Raw genomic sequence first — 19134 nt, 5'->3', positions numbered from 1 at the left:
TATGATTTTTTCTGTTACCATGATATTGGTACGAAGTTTCCACCACCATAATCTCCGTCTGGAAATGGAACCTGTGGGCACACAAGGTGAATTCTCCCCTCCCAACCGAATTTTCTTAGTACACATGAGCCAATAATCGAACCCCTAACCACATGTTTAAGGGTATCAAAACTCTTACCAATTGGACCAATTCATTGTTGCTATAAATAAATATATGATTTATATCAATAAAAATTGAATGAATCAATCTAACCAAACATGCATCAATTTATTTGTATCAAACTAATTTTTTAAATAAAGTAATCCAAACTAAGTCGCATGTTATTTTAATCTTTAGATTAGAAGTCTTTTTATCTCAATGGATCCAAACCGAACCACAAATACTCCAAAATATCCATCTTAAAAACATCTGCAATTGTCTATAGATACTGTTGTTGATTCAAATCCCTATCACAAGTATCTAACAGAATAACTTTTAACACTCAGATGTAAACCAGCATATCAAATCACAGGATTAGATCACAAGCTATCAGCCAGATTTGATGTAAAGCCAGTCAAAAAATGAAAAGAAAAAAGGCAAGAAAAATTAGTATCACACAAGCATCTTCCCTTCAATGACCGTGATATGAGTCTTAAATGCAGCATTTAAGTGCTTGTTTGGTTTAGTAGCAACTCACTGCCACCGCACGATTGCAGCTCACCTATCGTAAAAATTCCAAAGCTACAAATCGGAGAGTTCAGAAAACGCGGGTTGCCATCGTGACTTCGTATTATTCCAAACACACACTAAATAGATTCATAGGGCAGAAGTTGAGAGCTTCGGTTCTCTGCTTTAGAATGTTTTACAAACCAACTAGTAATCAAGTCAATATTGGTGGAGCATTTTACATGAGACCATGAAGCAGCAAACTTGTCTCTCATTGATGGATTTAAATCTACTGCACATCAGTGAAAGGAAATATATGTGCATTCTGAGAAAAGCTAAAAACTTAAAATCAAAGAATCACAAACTACTTACATTTAGGTCCATCTTAAAAACTTTGGAGCTCATGTTCTAATCTAAAAATTGGTATATGCAGAAATTTAGGGGACTTTAAGCACAGTTAATTTAACAACAGTTGAACTGTAACAAAAATGCGTTTTCAAAATATTTACACATTCGGGTTTCAATTTGGACTCTTAAAATTTTGAGGCTCTGCGCTATGGCCCAGCTGGCACAGGTCCATAGCCGGCTCACTCTTAAATATTTTTTTATAGATTATCTATATGATATATATAAACTTTCAATCCAACGATGAATTTTATAAAATTTATATTCAATATAATGTTATTCATGATTCGTGTACCATGCAACCCTTGAACCACTCTTTCATATTTTTTGAAGAAGCAAAAAGATATATTAACTAAAAACATTTCAATTACTGTAAAAAAAAATCAATTACTTGACAAAAAAAAATCAATTAGGTACAAAATGTATCTAATAGAGAGAAATACACAAGTTCCCTTCAATTGAATTCTATAAAATTTGTATTCGTTATAATGTTATTTATGACTTGTGCACCACTTAAACCACTTTTAAAAGATATATTAACTAAAAATATTTCTGGTTAGATATGACCTCATATGTATGATCATCAAGTAGGCGAATGTTACTATAATTTACATAGATGAGTTTGTCCTTACGATTAAAACAACGATATAATCCGAGTCAATTCAATACAAATTATATCTTTATTTGTTTATTATTTTAGTTAAATCAATATCAATTAAATCAATATTTTAGTCGTAAAGATGATGAATGACTATTAATTTCAATTCTAAACAACAATTTATGTCGTCAACAAAATTTTAAATATTTTTTTCCCCTTTTTTTTATTTTAAATATTAGTCTACATAGATCACTCGTAGAAGTAGTAAGTCTCCATGAGTTTAGCTCTGGTGCTAGAGACATGACATATATTATGCAGGAATCATGATTCAAACCCGGATACTCTACTTATTCATTTTTAAGGTGAAATTTCTAGCTAGACTACTAGAAGAAAAAAAAAAGTAGTACATACTCCCTCCAATCTTTTTTTATAAAAAACAGTCAATTTTTTAAATTTATTGAATGACGAATGTACTTGTGTTCTATAATAAAATCCAAATACCTTTCTTCTTTTTTATTTTTATTTTAAGCAAATATACCTTTCTTATTACTCCATCCGGTCGTTAATATATAAAAGAAATTTTTTGTCCGACACGTGTCATCCGAGTGTCTTACACCGATCAAAAGAATGTCAAACTAAAGAAAAAATTGAATTTTTTCCGACACCGATATGAGATATCCGACACGTGTCGAACGAGTGTTATACGAGCGTCGGACACCGACACGTGTCGGACACCGCGGCGATAGTTTTAAAAACCGGACCGGACCGGCCGATCTGACCGGTCCGGCGGGGAACCGGTAGCATGAGCGGTCCGGATAAGCTGCAGAACCGGTTCTGCAAATGACCTGCGGTAACCTGCCTTGAACCGGCCGGTTCATCGGTTGAACCGGGAACCGTTAAAACCCGCACGCGAACCGAACCAGTTTTAGGGAGAGAATAAACATTAATTTAAAAAATATTTTAAATATGTTGCACAAGGGAATCGAACCCAAAGCCTTTTACATAGGAAAGCATAACTAGAACCACTTGGCCATATGAATTTATGTGATAATTTATATCATTGAATTATATTTAATATTATTTAAGAAACACCATGACATGTATTAATAAATGCATTGATCATTTTTTTTTTTTTTTGGTCAGGTAGCCTAGTGGCTAGAAATTCCACCTTTTTAAGATGGATAAGTGGAGTGTCCGGGGTTCGAACCCCGGCTCCTGCATATAAAATGTTGATGTCCCTACCAACTGAGCTAAGCTCACGGGGACATGCATTGATCATTTTTTTCCTTGTTATTTTAAATTTGATTTTCATACATATATATATATTCATCGTTTTATTTTAACCTAATATATTATGTTGTTCTAACAAAATTATGATATAATAATATTTTAATTTACTCAATAAAATATTTTAATTTATTTAAAATATTATTATAACATAATCATGCTTTTTCTTTTAAATACATGAAATTTTATTGAAAACAAGTTTCAAAGAAAATATTTTTTATTAAATTTTATTTTATGAAATTGAAGTCAATATATTTAAATTTTTATTATAAGCCGGGCCAATAGTTATGCGGTCTGACCAGTGATCCACTGATCCGACCAGTGAACCAGTGACCCAGTGTCTTGGCCGGGTCCATCACCGGTCCAGGTTTTAAAACATTGACCGCGGCACCTGAGATCAAATGAATATGAAAAGTCAAAAGTTGTCTGGAGTACGTATCAGTATTACTACGGATAAGTTCATTTTTAACCTAAAAAAGAGTAAATTGCGTCTGTAAGTTGAGCTCAAATGCTAGCTGCATGGACATATTGCTTCCTCTGAATTTGAAGTTATAATATTATTATCAGGTGATTCATCTTCTCTAATTCCATTGCCTCAAAATATTCTTCTTTGTTAACTTCACTTTTTCACTTTACATGCAGTTTCTTCTATTTTTTCAGCTTCTTCAATATACTAATTGCACTGTTACCCATCTCAATTAATTTACCCCAAATCATCTTCTATATCTCTCAGTTAATCAATATGAAATTCTACATTCAAATTTTGCTCACCTTTGAATTTCGCTTTTGTCAAATATATGTCTTTACAATGAATGCCTGTTAACTGTTTGATGAAATGTTTCTTCATATAGACTTCATAATTATGCTGCATTTTCTGGTTACTTCTGGTGCACTGTAAATGCACATGAATCCACTTTCTAAATTTGAGATAGGAAAATGAGTTATATTATAAAACAATTGGGGTACATTACAGAATGTGGAGAGTAAAGCATTCAATAGTAATATGGTATGTATAGTGGTTGTAACTTGTAAGTGGTGAGCATCTCTGACTTTAGGAGTTGGTTTTGTAACATTGCGTTATGTCTAACTTAGATTTTAAGATAGAATACAAAATGTAACATTGGTAGTTGAAGGGTCAAATTCACAGTGCTATATTCTATGATAAGTCAAAAATAGTTCAAGGTGGTTTGAGTGATGTAGGACTTCCCACTTTTGAAATTTCACACAAAATCACCACAATATCTTTTCCCACTTTTGAAATTTCACACAAAATCACAACAATATCTTTGTAAGTTTCCATTGTCTTCGATGAATTAAATTTTTTTACTGTAAGAAAAGAAGAGATCCAATGCATAAAATACAATGAGGTTATTGCAGCTAACATCTGAGTCTCCTTCCTTTATAAAAATTAAAGGAAAAAGTTCACAGAGGATACTTCTTGGCACTGACAGAAGCCCCAATTTCTGTAAATATGAAAATAATAACGAAAAAAATCCAGCAAGCACGATGGTCAAGGCCTAGAAATCATCTCTGACCCAGGAAATGGGAGCATATCAGAAATTCAGGTACAGAATCAATCTCAGTATTTTTGGGCTTGCATTGCTTTAACCAAGTAGTTTCTGATGCATAGTTTGATTGGCCTATTGCCTTTATTTATCTCACAAGTCACAATTGAATATGGTATTCAATGATTATAACATTCTGATTTGGATGTCTTTTGCTTCAGTCATGATCAGATTACATAATGAGATCTTATTGGATATGGATATTATAAAGAAATATTGCCATCCACTTGTTTAGTGATGACATGTGGTGAAAATTATTGTATAAGTTTAATTTTCTTTCCCTTAAACAATTGTCCCAACTCCCAAGTCTCTACTAACTTATTTACAAACTAAATTTTTTCATAACAGGGCATTTGGTCTAGTGGTATGATTCTCGCTTTGGGTGCGAGAGGTCCCGAGTTCGATTCTCGGAATGCCCCTTTTGAAGGTTAGGATTTTCATTTTTCAATATTTTAGTTAAATACAAATAATCTCAGTGTTCTTATTATTGTTGAAGATCTGGAATCTGACAAGATTGACTTATTAATTGGTTAGTTAAATACCCATAAGCATCAGTTTTTATAACTTGAGATAAATGCTGTGATACATGAACAATGTACTAGTAGCCAGACTTATGTTCTAATATGAACAAACTCTCCCTTTGCAATGACAATTAACACATAATTTATTTTATAATCATGTGAAAAAGTTGCCATTTTGTACGATAGGAAGTGTTCGGTAGTAAAGAGCCAATACAAAAAGGATTGGGGTTCTTGAGGAGGCTGCACCGGATGAATGGAAATACTAGGCAAGAAAAGATCCCTAACCAAAAAAAAAAAGACCAGGTAGAAATAGGAGTAATAGCGTTTACAACAGAGGCTAGCTAGTTAGCTCCTATTGTAGATAAGATGGTTAAATTTCAACTTAGGTGGTTTGGGCACGCGTGAACGAATTCCATATATTCTCTAGTAAGGAGAATAGATGATATGGATGGTGGTCCAATTGTTAGATGTAGAGAAAAACCTTGAAACAATATGAACGAAACTTTTACTAATGCTTAAGAGGTCCTTATTTTGGCTATATATATGATTTATGTTAGAACATTATGACCACTTTTGATCCATGTAGCCAATTTTACCTCGTGAGATAAAACTTGATTGTTGTATATGTGAAAATGCAAGATCTATCAGCCATTTTCTTTTAAAATTTCAACAGTGAACTTGTGTATAATAGTAATCTAAACTTAAATTTGGCAATACAACTCTCACATAGTAAAACATTATTAAAATGCAAATGCTACCAATGTATTGATGACATGTAAAAATAAGAGGTGTAGTGGTGTGAATCATTTTTTTCCTAAAATAATTGCCTGAACTAACTTATTTATACATCCTCAAACAATAACTTATCACATCAGGGCATTTGGTCTAGTGGTATGATTCTCGCTTTGGGTGCGAGAGGTCCCGAGTTCGATTCTCGGAATGCCCCTTTTTGAAGGTTAGAGTTATTAAACTTTTCAATATTTTTAGTTATATAAAAAATAAGCTCATTGTTTTTTTTTATTGTTGAAGATCTGGAAGCTGACAAGATTGACTTGGTTAGTTAAATACTTAAATACCAATAACTATAACCATCAACTTTTATCCTTTTAGTTTTTTAAGATCTGGAAGCTGTCAAGTTTGACTTAGAGTGCAGTACTAGTAGTTAAATAACAACTAGCATCAGGGGTAGCACATGTGATGCCTTGTTGAGATGAATGCTGGAATACATGAATAGTGTATTTGTGTTGGCTGAGAAACATGTTGCTCACAGAAAAACTGTTGTGATTCATAGTTTATCGAAATTTATTTTAAAAGGTAAATCCAAAATTAAGACCTGAATGGTAAATAAGAAAGTAGTCTCTCTATGTTATTCTTTTCCTTCTAGTAAATCAAGTTACCCTCAATACACAAATTGCAGAGACTAATATATCAAAGTTAATTGAGATTCAATGAAGAAGTTGATATCTTCTAACAAATATTTTTCTATAAGCATCAATGAGGGATCAAACCTCACTAAATGTAAAATGATTAAAGGATCTAAGTATTCATTGTTTTGGTCATACTATGGTGGCTACTCTCTTTGATATCTTACCTAGAAAAATATTTTAGCTTTAGAAATCGGTAGCTTAGCTTCATACAGTGGTCTCATTATCATGAGAAGACATAGGACAAGCATCTACTTAGCAGCTGGTTGCTGTTGGCAACACTGAGATGTGGAAGAACAACTAACAATTATGTATCCAAATAAACAGATTTGGTCATTTTCATGCAATCTTACAATACAGCTGCAAACCATGTGGTATGCATAAACAATTTCAATAGTAATCAATAGTAAATAAGACATATACATCTACTAACCCTGCTTAACTCAACATGGGCATTTGGTCTAGTGGTATGATTCTCGCTTTGGGTGCGAGAGGTCCCGAGTTCGATTCTCGGAATGCCCCATTTTTATATAGCATTTGTTTAAATTCTTTTTAAAACAGAATTGAAGTGAACTGAATACATAAATCTTAGTAGTTATTTATTTTACTAGTATGAGATGTTGTATTGATATGTTACTCCCTCCGTCCCTAATCTTTGTTCCGGTAGGCATTTTATTTTTGTCCCAAAACTTTGGTTCTTTTAGGAAACCAAGACACAATTAATTATAGTTTTTCCTTTTGCACCCTACCAAAAACTAAAACAGTTGGGGAACTAGATGTATGCTGTTGCAACATTATAGAATGTGGAGAGTTACAGATTGAATGATAATATGGTATGAATAGTGGTTATAAGTGGTGAGCATCTCTGACCTTACAAGTTGGTTTTGTAAAGTGGTGTTAGATCCAACGTTGATTTTAAGATAGAATACAAAATGTAACTTTAATTGTTGAAGGGTCAAATTCACAGTGCTACGTTCTATGATAAGTCAAAAATAAAATTGCTCAAAGTAGTACATAGTAGATTATAAACCCTTTAAAGGTTTGAGGAATGAACAATGTAGGACTTCCCTCTTTTGAAATATCACACAAAATCACAACAATATCTTTGGAAATTTTCATTGTCTTCAATGAATTTGATTCTTTACTCTAAGAAAAGAAGAGATCCATAGTGAGGTTATTGTAGCTAACAACTGAGTTTCCCTCCTTTATCAAAATTAAAGGGAATGATTCCAAAAGGAAACTTGGATTTGACAGAATCCCCACTTTAAGTAAATATGACAATAAGAACAAAAATACAGAAAAATTCGGCAAACACGATAGTTAAGCCCCATAAATTACCCCTGCCCCAGGAAATGGGAGCATAGACAGAAATCCAGGTGCAGCATCAGTCGCAGCATTTTTGGGCTTGCATTGTTTCACCAAATTTGTTTCTGCATAGTATGATTTGCCTATTGCATTTATTTATCTCACAAGTCACAATAGAACTATGGTATTCAATGTTGATAACATTCTGATCTGAATTTCCTTTTACTTCAGTCATGATCAGATTACATAATGAGAGCTTATTGGATATGGATATCAGAAAGAAATATTGTCATGATGAGATGTGATGAAAATCCGAGGTAACTTATTTTAAAACTATAACTTTTCATATGAGGGCATTTGGTCTAGTGGTATGATTCTCGCTTTGGGTGCGAGAGGTCCCGAGTTCGATTCTCGGAATGCCCCTTTTTTTTTTCTTTTTTTTTTTAAGTTTTGGAACATTACCATTGTTAATTGTTTAATTCAATACAAATATGCATCAGTTTTGTTTTTATTGTTAAAAATATGGAATCTGACAAGCTTGACTTATTTGCTGCTGTATTGGTTAAATAACAATTAGAGTTCAGGGGCTGCATGTGAATGCTGTGATACATGAATAATAATGTATTAGTAGCCAGACTTATGACCTAATATGACAAACTCTCCATTTTCAATGAAAATTGGCAAATAATTTATTTTATTTATAATATTGTGAAGTTATTATATTGTTGTATGTGGCTTCTTAAATAAAAAGTTGTGTAGTTGAATAATATGAAGTGTTGGGCGGTAAAATGTCAACACGAAAAGGAGTGAGGTCCATGAAGACGCTGCACCGGATGAGTAAAAATACAAGACAAGAAAGGATCCCTGACAAATAAAGACTACGTGGGATTAGGAATAATAGCATTAAAGAGAGAGTTAGGGTAGCAAGCTAGCAACCTATTGTAGATAAGACGGTTAACGGGTTAAGTCTCGACTTAGGTAGTTCGGACATGTGTGGAGTTAATCTATAGATTCTAAAGTAAGGTGAATAGATCATATGGATGATGTCCCAATTGCTAGATTTAGAGAAAAACATGAAAAATACTAACGAAACTATCAAGAACTACTAACTCATTCACAAAGAATAGCTTTTCATATCAGGGCATTTGGTCTAGTGGTATGATTCTCGCTTTGGGTGCGAGAGGTCCCGAGTTCGATTCTCGGAATGCCCCTTTTGATATTTTGGAATTTAACTTTTCAATATTTTTTAGTTAAATACAAATAAGCTCATTTTTTATTTATTTATTTATTGTTGAAGATCTGTAAGCTGACAAGGTTAGTTAAAATACCAATAAGCATCAGTTTTAATAATTTCAGTTTCTTAAGATCTGGTAGCTGTCATGTTTGATTTATATACTGTTGTGTAGTACTAGTAGTTATTAGTATTACTATTGCAATTAGCATTAGGGACTGCATGTGAATGCATGCCTTGAGATGAATGCTGGAATACATGCATACTTGAATAGTGTGTATTCGTGTTGGCTGAAAAACATGTTGGTCATAGAAGACTAGTGTGAGTCATAGTTTATCAAACTTCATCTTCAAAGATAAATCCTAAATTGAAACTTGAATGGTAAGTAAACTCTATCTCATGTTAACTGAGATTCATTTAAGAATATGATCTCTTTTAACAAATGCTTTTATATACACATCGATCAGAGGTTGAACCTCCGACTAAATTATTAAATGACTCGGGTATCTACTCCTTATGTCATACGATGGTGGTGACTCTCTCTGATGTCTTACTCAGAAAAACATGAGAAGACACAGGAGCAACATGTATTTATCAGCTGGTTTCTGTTGACAACATTGAGATGTTGAAAAACAACTAACAATGGTGTATCCAAATAAGCATATTTGGTCATTTTCATGCAATCTTACAATACAATTGCAGACAATGTGGTATGCATAAACAATCTTGGCATTTGATACTTTGGATGCAAGAGGTCCTGTATTCGATTCTCAGAATTTTTTGTATAGCATTAGTTTATTTACTATTCCTGATTTTTCGTAAATTTTTTAATAAGCTATCAGATTTGATGTAAAGGCAGTCAAAAAAGGCAAGAAAAACTGGTAACACACCAATATCATCCCTTCAATGGCCTTGATATCAGTCTGTAATAATGCAATATTCAAATATATTCATAGGGCAGAAGTTGAGAGCTTCGGTTATTTGCTTTAGAATGTTTTACAAACCAACTACAGTAATAACCAGAATCAATGTTGGTGGAGTTTTAACATGTGATCATGAAGCAACAAATTTCTCTCATTGATGGATTTCAGTCTTTTACAAAGGTGAAACAATATCAATGATAGGATTATAGGAAGCACAAGCAAATCCTGAAAAAAGCTAAAATTTTGAAATCAAAGGATCACAATAAAAGTCTTGGCAATCTTAGTTTCATTGAAGTTCAAATTATGTATTATTTACGCACTCCCTTTCAATTACAAACTTATAACAATCATCTTAATAGTTTTCACATTGATGGAATTGATTCCATTACTGATGGAGATGTGACATGCGTGTCATTCTTTTATTCATTTTACCGGCTGAAAAATGATATGGAGTTAAAACGTAAAATGTGATACAAGTAGATATTTAGGTCCGTTTAACCATTTGATCTAAGGTTCAATCACTTACACTAATGCATATGGAAAAATATATGTTTGGACATGTCTATGTTAATAGTGATTGGATTGCTAATAAAATTGAATCTTAGAAGAATAATTTCATTGCTAATAAAGAGGATTGATCGAATTTTATTATGAAAATAGTTATCATTCATCAAAAAATAATTTTGGTTATCAAATGATGGAGCAACCGGCAACAATAATTTTTTTTTTTTGGTTACATCAACCGGCAATAATTTATTGACGATATTTAATTGACATTCATAAAAGATATCCAATGACTTATGAGTTCAATGTAGAAAAACGAATATTATTCACTTATTATCCGACGATCACTTATTCATAAAAGATGTGTGGGGTTAGTATTTTGGATTTTCCATCTCATAAAAAACTCTTTTTGCTCTATGTATTTTGTTTTAGTGTATTTTATTTTGGAGTATTAAAAAAAGTTAAATGGAAATAAATTAAATAAAAAAGTTAATTAACTAAAAATTATGCTCCACATATTTTGTTGGACTCCAACATTGTGAATTATATCTTGCTTCCTTTGTCTCTTGTCAACACATACAAACACACAGCAGAACTTTGAATTTGAAGATTACATCATCAGGTTATTCATCTTCTTCTCCAATTTTGCTCACGTTTGAAAACCCATTTGAATCTAGTAACTGGTTACATTAAAAGAATTTTCCTTTTATCAGATATATAGGTTTACCGTGAATGCCCTTTAACTGTTTGTTGAAATGTTTCTTCCACCTGTTTTTATAGATTTTAAAATTTGGTGCATTTTGTGGTTACTTCTGGGAAGTGGGATTTTATGGATGCAATTTTTGGTAAATACACATGAATTCACTTTCTAGATTTGAGACATGAAAAGTAGTTATATATTATTAAACAACCGGGGAACTAAATGTATGCTACATTATAGAATGTTCAGAGTCACACATAGGAACATCGGTTATAGGTGGTGAGTATCTCTGATCATACAAGTTGGTTTTGTAAGGTTGAGTTAGCTCATAATAAAATAGAATACAAAATTTAACTTACTTTAGATGTTGAAGGCTCAAATTCAGAGTTATATTCTGTGATAATTCTTGTGATGATTTTGGATTAAATATTTGTGGACTTTATGCTCTCGTCAATTTAATGTCGTTGGTTTTCCAATATATTGGGAAATGACTTAATTTCTCATAAGTTGGTTCTAAACCTTCTGGTTTGACAAATGAATTTGAAATTAGACTTACTTTCTCATTGCGAACAGGCAATGAGGGCAGTGCGAAACCTTGAGGTCTGGAAACTAGGACTTGTCAACTATTTGGATGCATTAAAACTGCAGGAAAAGCTAGTATTGGATAGAAAATCTCATAAGATAGGTGATACTCTTCTGTCTTTGCAACACCCTCCTACATATACTGTTGGTAAAAGACAAACTGTTCACAATTTATTAATCCCCCAGTCAGAATTGGAGCAGATTGGAGCTGAACTTCACTACACGCAGCGGGGAGGAGACATTACATTTCATGGTCCACACCAAGCCATTTTATATCCTATCATATCACTTCGTGACACGGGACTTGGTGCTAGAAGATTTGTAGAAAAAATTGAGTCAACTATGATTGAAATGGCAGGTCTATATGGGGTGAAAGCTTCACCTGGAAAAAGGTGTGAGACAGGGGTGTGGGTTGGAGAAAAAAAGATAGGTGCAATTGGTGTTCGAATATCAAGTGGAATCACTTCTCATGGGATGGCATTTAACATTGATCCGGATTTAAACTACTTTAGGCACATTGTTCCCTGCGGAATTGCAGATAAAGAAGTGACATCTTTGAGAAGGGAGACAGATTTAGACCTTCCCACAGAAGAAATAATACAAGAGCAGTTGATTTCATGTTTTGCAAGAATCTTTGGTTATGATAACCTGATCTGGAAGGAGGATGCTTCTATATTGTCTGATAAAAAGGAAACTGAATGAGACATAGCTATTTTAGTGAACAGATTGTTGTATAACAGTTATTCTTTTCTTATATTGTTTTGAAGTATTTAACCAATAAAATTCTTGTCTATTCTTCATAATACATGCTAATTCTTCATGATCTATGCATTCTGCTTTTACTTTTTTGTTGCTGAGTTTTAGCGATCAACTGATGATTGATAATGATAAATTCAATTCAACAGATTGGTTCTATAAGTGTAATGCTATAGTGTTGAATGATAAAAAGACAGAGATAACAAAACTTCGTAAGTTCGTATGTTTGATTGCTGTACTACATTGTGTAAAGGCGGTGACGAAAATACTGCATTATTACTACAATTATAAGCTAATTTTCACGTACACATTCTCATCCTCTCCGAACCCACTTTACACTGGAGGAGTGATATTGATATGAGTTGGAACTGGTAGATGAGCTTGACTTCATGACCACATGCTGACTAATGTGCTATGGTGTCACTGTGTTACTATATTCATTTCTCCGAATCAGTTCTGCAAAACCAGATCAGATTGTGACCGCACTCCATATGTTACGGGATTGTTATCATGGTGAACCTATTTGGTTGGTTGTTGGGGCTACAAACTTCAATTCATATCTTTCTCTTATCAGAATGATTTTTTTTTTCTGTCACATGATCAAACAAATGATGAAGTGCAAAATAACAATCACAAGAGTTACTCAGTCTCACACATTGGAAAAATCAGTTTATAGAACCATCGATAGCCAAGACAAAAAGCTGTTAATAAACAGATCATAAAGTGAAGGTCATTTTCCATGTAAGACCCTAGACCCTATGTTACATGTGAAATATTTTGCCATGGTCAGTTTTGCAAATTCTATTTTATTCTTGCTGACATAGACCATATGTTTTTTCTCAGCAGAAAGAATATTGAAGCCGCAGTCTCCACATGCAAATTTGATTAAAACCTCCATTATTATATGCTGCATTCAGGAGAAAAGTTCTTTGTGCAGTAATATATCAATCCTGTAGGAAAGGTCTAGTATATATGTAGACACTCGCACAGTATCTGAATTGACACAAAACTAATTACGGTTTCACACGTATTATAAGTGGATCTTTCATAGATATTGTGTGTGCATTTATATTTCGTTATATTCAGTTCTATACAAATGGAAGTAAAAGTTAGAACTGTTAAAACTAATTGGTTACAACTCTACGAATATGATAAACTTGTTACAGCTTTTATCTTCCATTTGTAGCTGTAAATAAACTTCCAGGAAAATGAAGTTTTGAATTCCTGTAAAGTGATTTTACCCAGCTCTGTTTAGCTGTGTAATTTGTCATGTTTATGAGAAATACAAGCAATAAAATAATTAATATGGCCAAGGATATGAAACCCAATTAATATCTTGTGATTTAGTCACATGATCCATATTAGCATGTGATGGAAAATATTATAGTAATGTCAGAGAAGTATGGGATTTGGTTAAGGATCACATGATAAGCTCCTTCCATTCCATGTTCTGCTCCACAACACAACAAAGATGTGGCAGGTCCAATAATCCATTATCTATGTACCTTCCTTTTCTATACAGTGGTTAAAAAAAATCTTTAAATGCGTTTATTTCATCCTCTAAAAGATAGAAGGCAAGTCTATGTTTATGCTTACACTAGTAATTTGAGTCCTTGATCAGAGTCCAAGAACCAAATTGCTTAAGCCTTCAACCACCAACAATCTACTAAGAAGAATTGCTTCACTTTGAGATACATAGACTCCAACTACAATACATTCTTATGGGATAGTTCCAAGCACAACAATTTCCTTTCTTTTTTTACTAGTTACAGTTGTTGTTTGTTTCAGCTAAACCCTGCCATGATAACCATTCAACGTACTTTGTTAGGTATCTTTGTCTTAATGCTCTTAAATTTCATGACCTGTTCTACAGTTTTGATCAATAGTGAAACTAGAAGTAATCTTATAGAAAAGTTTCCACCACGGAAGCTGCTAGCTCATGTCTCCTCCTCTGCAAGTTTACATAAGTTGCAAATATCTAATGAAACCTCTCAGATATCTGTGGACACAAGTTTAAGGCAGTCTCCTTCTAGCAAATCAAATCCAATTCAGAACAAGTGAGATCATTTATGTAGTTTTCTCCAGCTAACTGTTGACTAGGTAGAAAAGCTGGATTTGCAATCAAGATTACATTTGTCACTTAAGCTTAGCTGCTAGGACTTTGTTGATTTTTATTTTTGTATTAGATTATGAGTTCTTAGATGATGTAATGAGAGTATATTATACTAGAAACTTAATTATGCAGCATTGTTCTATACTACTGTATGTTTTATTAGATTAGATTAGAACTTAGATCTCTTGTCAGGGTCATATTTCTGACGAAAAGAGTTAATTTGTGGTTTAAATGAAAAGTGTAATATAACAAAATAATCAAGCATGATACTGCAAATGGTTTTATTAAAATCTTTCAAAATTGACATTGGTAACTTTTGCTTGCTTCTGCTCAAGTTTTAAATGGTGGTTGCTTTTTAGGCATGCATTTTCACATGGATGGTATCCAGTGAAAATCCTTTCCTTACATTTATATTCAGTGTTTTGGAGTATTGGGTTAGAGGATGTGTAACAGTCACATCATAATCCCCATGGTGTAGTGAAATATCTATAATTCCTCTACTGTCTGCTATGGCTGTATAAGGGCCAGTTCCCCACTCACGAATCAGCTTGTCCACAACGTCTCCAGTTGGAGTATTTTTAAAATTTGCATCTGCAAGTAATGTACTGTTGAAACCGGCCTGTTCTGGACCCACAAACATTACAATCCCTTGAACAGCAGGATGTGAGTAACCCTCTCTTAGTATCTCTTCAAAGTATTCTGCCTGCCAAACAAACAAAAATGAGAAAGAAATGTTCAATTTTCTATTTGTTCCTGTCATATATTCTTTACTTTTTTTGCTAATAGATGAAAATTAGAGATAGATAAACAAAGCATCTTCTTTATTAAATCATGCAGCTTTGTATTGACTTGTGTAATAAGCAGAAGTTATAACTAACAAATTTCCCTGAAGAGTGAAGTTTATTATTATTATTATTATTATCACATTTGAAGTTGAGAGAACATATACCTGATTTTGCTGAGGATCCATACTGGTTTCTGTTAGCCATATAGGAAGTCCAGTTGCAGCAAGAAGATCTAGACCTGACCTCATGTAAGCAATGTTCGGCTTGCCACTTCCAAAGTGGCATTGCAACCCTATGGCCAATGGTATTCCATCAGTTCCTGGAAATTGCTGAATTTGCTTAATTTTCCTGATATAATTGCCTGGGCTGGCATCCTTATCATGACTGTATTCAATGGTGTTATACTCATTCAAGAACATGTTCGTGTTCGGATCAAGATGATAAGCTGCTGAATAATATACTGCAGAGGCATTTTCGCCGAGTTTGTCCTCAAAAAAGTTGAAGTGGAGATTCTCATTCACCACGTCCCATGCAATCAGTTGTCCCTTATACCTTGAGACCACAGAATTCATTCTTTTTGTAGCTGCTTCTCGTAATTCGTCAGGAGACAGGGACAAATCCCAACGAGGCTGACGATTTATACTGTCCCACAAAATGTTATGGCCTCTGACAGAAATGCCATTTTCTTTGGCAAATTTCAGCATGGCATCTGGGATAGTATAGTTTTCCTGGCCTTGAATTTTCTCTGTACTATACCACTTCATCTCGTTAGTGAAAGTAGTGTATTTGAATCTTGACACAAACCATCTCTGGTAGTCGGTGTTTGTGAGGATATAATGGTTCATCGCACATCCAAAAGGGAAATCTGCCTTTGTTTGTTTGATAACAACTGTTGCTCCTTCCAATGCAGTTTTGTTTGGATGAGTTACCTGGAATCTCACCCTGCTCTTACGTACCTGCAGGTTATAAATCGCAAAACTTGTTATAATATCTTTTTCTCTGCTATACTTCTACTAATGATTTTCATTATGCAATTTGGTTTGCTATTGAGTTAATTCCTCTTGACAAGAACACGCTTGACTATCGGTCGGTGAGAAAAGCAATGATTCTTCCGCTGGTGCAAAGGACTGGCGTCTATATTAAAATAATATAAGAAACATTAGTTTACCCTCTCAATGCTGTTGTCTTGGTGTGATCTCCATTGATTTCTGGTGAATGGTTGTAAGGAGACACTATCAGCCCATAATTCCACATTTGGATTCTCGCTCTGCAGTGATACGTAAATTTCATTAACAAAGTTTAACAAATATCAAAATGAATAAACAAATGCAACTATTTATTCCTTTTTATTCAGTCTCTGATTATGAATTTTACTCAACTTTCCAAGCATGTATAATTCTCTTATTTAGCTTATTTGAATGAAAACGCATGGCTCTCATCTCTCAGTATTTGCATAACAGAAAAAGTGGTAAATTTTAACAACGAACCCTCTGCTATATTAGTATTCTATATTTGGTCTAACTCAAACCCTACAAAATTGGCCTGTAAGGCGAGGATCCCTCCCACTATAAACCAATTTGCAGGTCAAATATTTAAATAGCGTGGAAAGGTAAATTTCATTTTCTATAGAAGAGTTAAGTGGCAGAAGTCGTAATAGAGGCTATGTTATCACATGTTTGAGGAAATTTGAAGGAATATGCAAAACTATATAAGAGGAAAACCGTTTCACCTCGAAAAGAATCTCAGCAGGGCTTGAAAAGTTTGCAACTATGCCGCCTTTTAGCAGTGACCAACATCCATGCTTGGCTATCACATGGCCACCTCGTACCAATTCACTTCCATTTCTTTTAAATACAACCGACACAATGTCACTTCCTTCACTGAGCTGAAACCAAGCTGAATGTGGAAAACGTCTTAGAAAAGAACTGAATCGCCAACACGGTAACATTCATCAAATAATCATTAACAAATTAAGAAAAATAATATTTACCAGAAAAAATGTATATCATTCCTTTCTTCAGTTGGACCTTCTGTGAAAAACTATCCAATGCTTGTGTTCTGTTGCTTGCAACAACGAACCTATTTCCACCATTCGATATACGTTCCTCGATTGTTCCATTTCCAAACACTGTCCAACCCTTTATGCTGTGCTCAAATCCTGGATTTACAATAATGCCTCCTCCATACTGTGCCCTCTGAGGTTCTGCTACACACTGATTTATTTCAAGGCATTTGCAACACAAGTAAGTTTAAGTAGTTATAATTGCTTATTGACTGATTTAAGCTTATAAAATATAATTAAAACTATTATATGTCTTTAACTTGGAGAATTAAAAGAAGAACATGCAAAATAAACTAATAAAGTTAGGGAAGTTTCATTTCATTACCTCTGTAGTAGCAGAATAATCATAAGGCATAGAATGGAATTGGAACCCTGCATGTGTTGAAATTAAAGATTAAAGATATAGTATATTAGAGAAAAGAGGCACTAGTAGAGAAGAGAGTACAGTGAAAATGAGGGAGAGACTGAGAGGAACCTGATGAAAGGAGTAGAAAGCAAGATGTGGTGAACAAGAAAATGCATAGCTCTACTGTTGCAAGCTTCATCTTGTGTGTGACTAATCAAACAACTACAAGAATTCAACTAATGCACCGTCCAATTTATGTGTATCAATTTTCCAACATTGCAGATGTGGTAAGTAAACATCATTAACTGTCTACTTTGTTTTATTTGTCAATTACATTACATTCTTCTTTCTTTCTTTTTTTTGACAAAATTACCTCTTTCTTAATATTTACTTATTTATTATATTTACTATTTATTTAGTAATATTTCTCTTTTTTGGATACTTATATTTCTTTTTCTGTCAAATAGAAAAATTGATAAATAATAAGTTTAATCGTACATTTGATGCTTAATTTTATCACACTTACGGAAATAGTCATGTATTTTAAAAAACGAAACTAATATTCAATATTAGTAAATACCTATATTGAGTTGAATCAACACATTTAATATTAAGCAATAACATAAATGTTTTTTGTTTGTATGCCAAATGGTAAACACCACTAAAATTTATTTTTTATTTATCCATCAATTTTGGATATCCTTTATGATTGTCACCGACTTCATTTCATGTTTAAAGTGTAGGGTAGGGTAGAAGTTGTTTGTTTTCATTTTGTGGGGTAGAAAATAAAAGGAGTAAATTTGACATTAGAAATAGACATATTCAGCCATTGTGATCACACTATCAACCACTTCAAGATCTGCCTGCCTTCCTGCATGCTCATCCAATGGCAGTGCTGCACAGATATGTAAATATTTTGGGCAGACGACTTCTTGGTGTTTCCACCTCCCTCATCCAATATATATATACTCCATCCGTCCCGTCCCGTATTATAAACAAAAAAAAAATTCACACTTACTAAAAAAGGTATAATGTGATAATTTGAAGTCTGATTTTTTGTGTTTTTTTTAAATAAGTTTCATAGAAAGATATAAAAAGAATTCTTATTGATTATTGATTATAGGAAAAAGAAGAGAGAGTAAATTAAATGCAGTTTGTATTAAATTTATTGAGAATAAGTAAAAATAAATTTTGAAAATGATAAAAATAAGTTATTTTTGTTTATAATTTGGAACAAGAAAAAAATGATTTTTTTTGTTTATAATATGGAACTGAGGGAGTATATGGGATCATCTAATCCATCACCAACTATTAATCAATTGTTCTAAAACCTAGAAAGTGGACTTAAGGGAAGAATTTTTTTCCCAATTTTTTTAAGGCT

The 19134-nt window shown here is 33.1% G+C and overlaps 2 protein-coding genes and 5 non-coding genes across 7 annotated transcripts; 6 read left to right on the top strand and 1 right to left on the bottom strand.

Annotated features, from left to right (window-relative positions):
• The first annotated feature begins 4848 nt into the window (after positions 1-4848).
• On the top strand, positions 4849-4920 carry TRNAP-UGG. Its single transcript has one exon. It is a non-coding gene; the product is annotated as a tRNA-Pro (tRNA).
• Positions 4921-5896: 976 nt separating this feature from the next.
• Positions 5897-5968, top strand: TRNAP-UGG. The gene has a single exon. It is a non-coding gene; the product is annotated as a tRNA-Pro (tRNA).
• A 928-nt stretch (positions 5969-6896) lies between these two features.
• Positions 6897-6968, top strand: TRNAP-UGG. The gene has a single exon. It is a non-coding gene; the product is annotated as a tRNA-Pro (tRNA).
• Positions 6969-8102: 1134 nt separating this feature from the next.
• On the top strand, positions 8103-8174 carry TRNAP-UGG. The gene has a single exon. It is a non-coding gene; the product is annotated as a tRNA-Pro (tRNA).
• Positions 8175-8890: 716 nt separating this feature from the next.
• TRNAP-UGG lies at positions 8891-8962 on the top strand. The gene has a single exon. It is a non-coding gene; the product is annotated as a tRNA-Pro (tRNA).
• Positions 8963-10882: 1920 nt separating this feature from the next.
• Positions 10883-12511, top strand: LOC123881954 (octanoyltransferase LIP2, mitochondrial). The gene is made up of 2 exons (XM_045930730.1): positions 10883-11031; positions 11683-12511. Exon 2 carries the CDS (start codon positions 11686-11688, stop codon positions 12391-12393), a length of 708 nt encoding a protein of 235 aa, XP_045786686.1. The 5' UTR covers positions 10883-11031; positions 11683-11685; the 3' UTR covers positions 12394-12511.
• A 2316-nt stretch (positions 12512-14827) lies between these two features.
• Positions 14828-17979, bottom strand: LOC123881920 (endo-1,4-beta-xylanase 5-like). The gene is made up of 7 exons (XM_045930680.1): positions 17883-17979; positions 17733-17779; positions 17336-17558; positions 17075-17241; positions 16514-16612; positions 15510-16301; positions 14828-15263 (listed from the first exon to the last, which is right to left on the bottom strand). Exons 1-7 carry the CDS (start codon positions 17950-17952, stop codon positions 14916-14918), a joined length of 1746 nt encoding a protein of 581 aa, XP_045786636.1. The 5' UTR covers positions 17953-17979; the 3' UTR covers positions 14828-14915.
• Positions 17980-19134: the final 1155 nt, after the last annotated feature.

Source organism: Trifolium pratense, linkage group LG1 (genome assembly GCF_020283565.1).
Source record: "Trifolium pratense cultivar HEN17-A07 linkage group LG1, ARS_RC_1.1, whole genome shotgun sequence".
In the NCBI taxonomy this organism is placed as follows: Eukaryota; Viridiplantae; Streptophyta; class Magnoliopsida; order Fabales; family Fabaceae; genus Trifolium; species Trifolium pratense.
This window is presented reverse-complemented; position numbering and strand designations above follow the sequence as displayed.

Coding starts and splice junctions, on each gene's coding strand:
- LOC123881954 (XM_045930730.1), top strand. CDS start 11,686: ATGAGGGCAGTGCGAAACCTTGAGGTCTGGAAACTAGGACTTGTCAAC.
- LOC123881920 (XM_045930680.1), bottom strand. CDS start 17,952: ATGAAGCTTGCAACAGTAGAGCTATGCATTTTCTTGTTCACCACATCT. Junction 17,242..17,335: donor AATGATATACATTTTTTCTG/GTAAATATTATT, acceptor TTCCACATTCAG/CTTGGTTTCAGCTCAGTGAA. Junction 16,613..17,074: donor CTGCTGAGATTCTTTTCGAG/GTGAAACGGTTT, acceptor GTATCACTGCAG/AGCGAGAATCCAAATGTGGA.